This window comes from Tupaia chinensis, unplaced genomic scaffold, assembly GCF_000334495.1.
Source record: "Tupaia chinensis unplaced genomic scaffold, TupChi_1.0 Scaffold000573_1, whole genome shotgun sequence".
NCBI classification, from domain to species: Eukaryota; Metazoa; Chordata; class Mammalia; order Scandentia; family Tupaiidae; genus Tupaia; species Tupaia belangeri.
This window is the reverse complement of record NW_006160087.1, coordinates 3,385,863-3,390,624: the sequence shown is the minus strand read 5'-3', so window position 1 is coordinate 3,390,624 and position 4,762 is coordinate 3,385,863. Positions and strand designations below refer to the sequence as shown.

Sequence of the window (4,762 nt, the reverse complement as noted above, 5' to 3'; positions counted from 1 at the left end):
AAAGAGAAGTCACCCCACCAGGGAGATGGCTATACCACACTCCTCCATTCTGCTCTCAGGATTTGGGCACACACACATGTCTGGCATGATTTTCTTTTCTTTTTCTTTTTTTAAAGAATTATTATTCAATTTTATTTATTCATTCTTTTGTTTTTATTTTGATAGAGAGACAGAGAGAGAGAGGAAGTGAGAAAACAAGCCACCAGGTCCGGGACTCCTACTATTGTCAGTCATGTGCGAGTGCCCAGTGCCTTAACCACCACACCACCTGCTGGTCCCTGCCTGGCTTGACTTTCAAGCTGCTGGGTCCAGGACTGAAGTCATGCAGTTGGCTATGTGGGATCCAGCACCTTAACTTCCACACCACCTGGTGGTCTGATGTGCTCTTTTTTTGTTGTTGTTGTTAATTGCCAGAGGACATGTGAGCTTGAGAGAGAGAGAGAGAGAGACAGAGAGAAAGCACCTCTAATGGGATATAGTCATGCTTCAACCCTTTCTCTGTTTTTCCATCCTGTTGGAATTTGGGGTGCACACACACGTGACCAGGACTTACGTGTCGGTCAGCCATGCAGGACCTGGCTCCCCTAACCCCTAGGCCTTGGGGCTGCCCTTACTGTGCTCTTCTCAAGCGTCATGGGGAGCTGGGCTCTGGGTTTTAGTGCAGCACCTCGTTCACTGCCCCGGGGCCTGTGGGTAGATTTCATTGCCCCTCCTCTCTGTGCTTCGGTCTCGTCATCTTAAACGGGGTGCCAGCTGTCACCACATCCCTGGGATTTCGTACTGGGTGGTCGGCAGAGTGAGCAGGCTCTTACCGAACGTGACGGCATCGCCCTCGGCAGCAGCGCCCCCTCCACTCGGTACACCACGTTCCGTGTGCGTCGCCCTTCGCCCCTATTCCGTTCCTTTGCATGTGGCCATCCGGCTCTCCCAGCGCCTGCTGGTCCGTCTCTCCCTTTCCCTGTGTGTAGTCTTCACACCTCATCACGTACTCGGCCATATAGCCATCGTTTCTTCATAATGTACATTTTCTATGATTTTTTTCCTATAACGTGTGTGCGCTCGCTGGAGAGAAATCGGGGAAAGGGGTGAGAAAACGCCTTCTAGCGGGCGTGGTCATGCCACAGCCCCTTCTCCTCTATTCCCACCTCTGGATTTGGGGCACGCATGCGCACACACACACATGCACACGTATTTTTCAAGCTGCCAGGTCCAGCACTTGAACCATATGATGGCCATGTGGGATCTGCCCTAGCCATCATGCCACCTCTGGCCCTCGGTGACATTTCCGGAGACTGCATACAGGCGGAAGTCAGGCGTGAGGCCTGGATCTTTATTCTTTTTCCAGAAAGCTTTGGCTGGTCAGGCTCTTCCGTGGCCTGTGTGAATTTTAGGATTCTTTTTTCTAATTCTGTGAAAAATTCCACCGTGGTTTTGGCAGGGATGACATGGCATCTAGAGCTTACTGTGGTAATGTGGGTATTCTGACTATGAATTCTTCCAGTCCATGAACCTAGGAGGGGTTTTTCTGTTCTGTTTCTGTCTCCTTCCATTTCTTTCAACAGCCTCTTACAGTTTTCAGTGTACAGATCTTTCATCTCCTTGGTTAAGAATATACACTTTAAATAGTTGATGTATGGTATCTCATAAATATGTTTTTCTAAAAATAATATTCATTGGGGACCAACAGTTAGCGTAATGGCTATGTCGCTGGACTCCCACATAGTCAACCACGGTTCGCGTCCTGGACCCGGTGGCTTAAAACTCACGCAGGGTACGTGTGTGTGCGTGCCCAGGATCCCAAGAGGAGAATGGAGGAGAAGGAATTGCAGTGTGGCCATCCCCCATGGGGGGTGATTTCTCGCTTTCTGTCTCTCTGTCTCTGTCTGGCGAGCGCACGCGCCCTATAGCAAAAACCTCTCAAAAAAAATATATTCATTTAAAGAGACATCACAATATCATTAACCTACAGAGAGTTATGTGTCTTAGTTCAGCCCTGGGTGAAGCAGAGAATATTTACCTTGGAAATTCCCACCTGAATTTGACTCAGACCTGGGAGCCTAGATTCGTATGGACAGAAACACACAGACTCCAGCAGCACTACTGAGGCATGCCTTGTACCGTCTCCATGCTTCTTAGACTCGTCAGTGACACGGCCGGGCGACTGAGCCTGGGCCTGCTTGAAAGCAGACTTGAGAGGCAAGTGCTTCTGAGAAGAAAAGGAAGCTTTATTCCGGACGACGGGACAACGGCAAACTGAGGCTCAAAGACCATGTCTGAAGTCAGACCAGGACAAGGGACTTCAGTGGGGAGAGAAGATGAGCGAGGAGGGAAGGGGCCACACGAAGCCTTGCTGGCACTGCAGTCGCCCTCACAGCCGTGTCACCTCGCCCCAGAGGCCAGCATGCACCCTCCTAGCCACATCTGCTCTTCGTGGGGGTCTCAAGGCCCAGGTCCTGTGGAAACTCAGCAAAGCCAAATGGTGCTTTGGTTAGAAGTTAAAAGGTGAGACAAGGTCACTTAGCAAAAGGGAAGCACACCATCTCTAAGGCCGGGGTTATGTCACATTTAACGTGGCGTTACTTTGGTCCCTTCTCGTAGCTTGGCTACGCCTGAGGTTCTGTTTTCCAGGTGAAGACGCGGAGGCCCAAGCAGTCAGCTAGCTTGCCCACAGCCCCTCCATCTGAAAGTGGCACCCGGGCTGCAGGGCTGACGGCTGTGCTGCCCAGGAGGCAGGGCCACGGCGGCCTGCAGGCTGGAGAGCAGAGCGACTGGTCCGAGGCACAGAGAGGGTCGGTCTCCAGGCATGGAGAACTCTCCACCTCTGCCATCCTCCTGATCCTGGCCAGGCTGGCAGAACAACAGCCGGGGGGAGCAAGCTCCCTACTGAACCTCCTCTGCCGCAGAAGGGCTCTGGGTCACATGTCATGTAAGCCTGCAGCAGGTGCCGGGACTTCCCCAAGGTGGTGGCTTCAGCCTGGGAGGGCCAGCAGGTCACAGAGCAGGACTGCAACAGCCCTGCACAGAAAGGGAGGGTGGGCGGAGGGTGAGGGGGATGATGCAGCCGGGTGACGCAGACAGCTGAACACATCCTTTGGGAGAAGGTTCCAGCGAGGCATTTAAATCCGCAGCAGAGGGCAAGACTGCACCAGGAGAGTCGGCGGCCCCGAAGGCGGTGGGACCAGCCCCAGCTGGAGTCTGAGGTCTGGTTCTGCTTCCAGTTCCACCCCTGCTCTGCTGAGCGCAGGCTGCTGGCCCCCAGTTTGCCCTGCAAGGCGGGAAGCACGGGTGGGAGCCTTTCCAGGTCTCTCTAACCCTGGCTGCTGCTGACAGTCACTTCAAAGGGGAGTCTGCCTCTAGCCTGTGCCCATGTGGAGGGGCCCGGGAAGGGGTGCTCTCCTGGAGGAGGCGTGTGTGAGCAGGCGAGGGGGGTAGAGTTCGGAGGGGGTAGGGAGAGGCACTTGCCCTGCCCTGAGACCCTGGCTGGACTCTGCTCTTCCTGCAGGAACAACCTGAAGCCCTGGACACCACAGACCAGCCTCCTGGGTTATCTGTGAGGAAGCAGGGGATGGGTACCAGGTGAGTCTGGGATGAGTGGCGCACAGGCCCGTGTCTGCAGCGTGCAGCGCCGGCCAGCGGAGCACAGGCCGCAGCTGGCCTCGCCGTAGTCTCGGGGTCTGTGGCTGGCAGCGGGCCCAGGCCCAGGTCTGCCTCCCACCACCTGGTGACTTTGAGCTTGTCCCTTCCTCCCTGCGCCCCTTGCCCCAAGATCTGGAGCACCCTGGGCCTGGCACCGTCCTCCCTGCACCGCCCTCTCACCTGTGCACAGGAGCAGCATGTGAGGGGCCGTCCTGCTCTGTGTGGACGGCCTGCGTGTCTTGCTGGCTGCCACCCCAGGTCTCTGAGTCAGGCCGAGTTGGGCAGCGGCCCAGATGGGAGAACTCCGGAGGGCCCCATGGGCTCCACGTGGCTGAAAAGGGCTGTGGGCGGAGCCCTGGGCCCAGGGCCTGCAGGGAGCCAGGAGGTAGGAGCAGGCCGGGCCCTCAGAGCAAGCCCCTGCTCTCCAGGGTGCCGGGACTGTGCCTGGTGGAGAGCTCGGCTGGGGTGTCGGAAAGAATCACCCCCGTTGTGGACCCGAAGGAGAGCCCAGGGCCCCCTGGAAGCGCATGGCCCAAGGAGCTCACCGCGCTGAGGCCAGGGGAATCCTCCCTGCAGCTGGTCCTAAGGAAGATCCAGGAGCTCTCGGACTCGGTATGGAGGGGCGGGAGGAGAGCCCCTGCCCCTTGCTAGGGCAGTAGGCTTCCTGCTCTGCAGGGTAAGGTGGACTCCTCTCCCCAGGGCTCCCTTCTGCTGGGGTCTGGGACAGTTGCTCCACACCCCCTGGTCCCTCTGCCCTGACATTCAGGACTGCCCCGTGCCAAACCATCAGAGTAGGGGTTAGGGCCACCTTTTCCCAACTTCAGTCTGAAAGACGATTCCCTCTGGCCCCCTTGTTTCAAGAGTTGAAACATCTGGGTTCAGACCCAGGCTCGGCCGTGCTGCTGTGTGGCCGCACCCTCCCAGCCTCGCTCCTCCCTAGCAGGAGAACGAGCACCCGCCTCACGGAGTTGTGAGGAGTTGAGAGAAAACCCACCGTCCTTTCCCCTCCTGCCTGGCAGGACCTCCGGGACTCCTTCATGGTGGCCGACCTGGGCGTGCTGGCCAGCCGCCATCGAGCCTTCTGCCAGGCCCTGCCGCAGGTGTCGCCGGTCTCCGCGGGCAAGTG

At 57.1% G+C, this 4,762-nt stretch overlaps 1 protein-coding gene across 1 annotated transcript in view; it reads left to right on the top strand.

Moving 5' to 3' along the window:
• The first annotated feature begins 3,066 nt into the window (after positions 1-3,066).
• The window catches only part of LOC102488167 (ornithine decarboxylase-like), a 16,324-nt gene continuing 14,628 nt past the window's right edge, over positions 3,067-4,762 (top strand). Inside the window, exons 1-4 of the mRNA XM_006158151.2 lie at positions 3,067-3,200; positions 3,503-3,576; positions 4,065-4,248; positions 4,656-4,736. Of these exons, the coding sequence (XP_006158213.2) occupies positions 3,566-3,576; positions 4,065-4,248; positions 4,656-4,736 (276 nt within the window). The 5' untranslated portion in view covers positions 3,067-3,200; positions 3,503-3,565. The remainder of the gene's footprint in view (positions 3,201-3,502; positions 3,577-4,064; positions 4,249-4,655; positions 4,737-4,762) is intronic.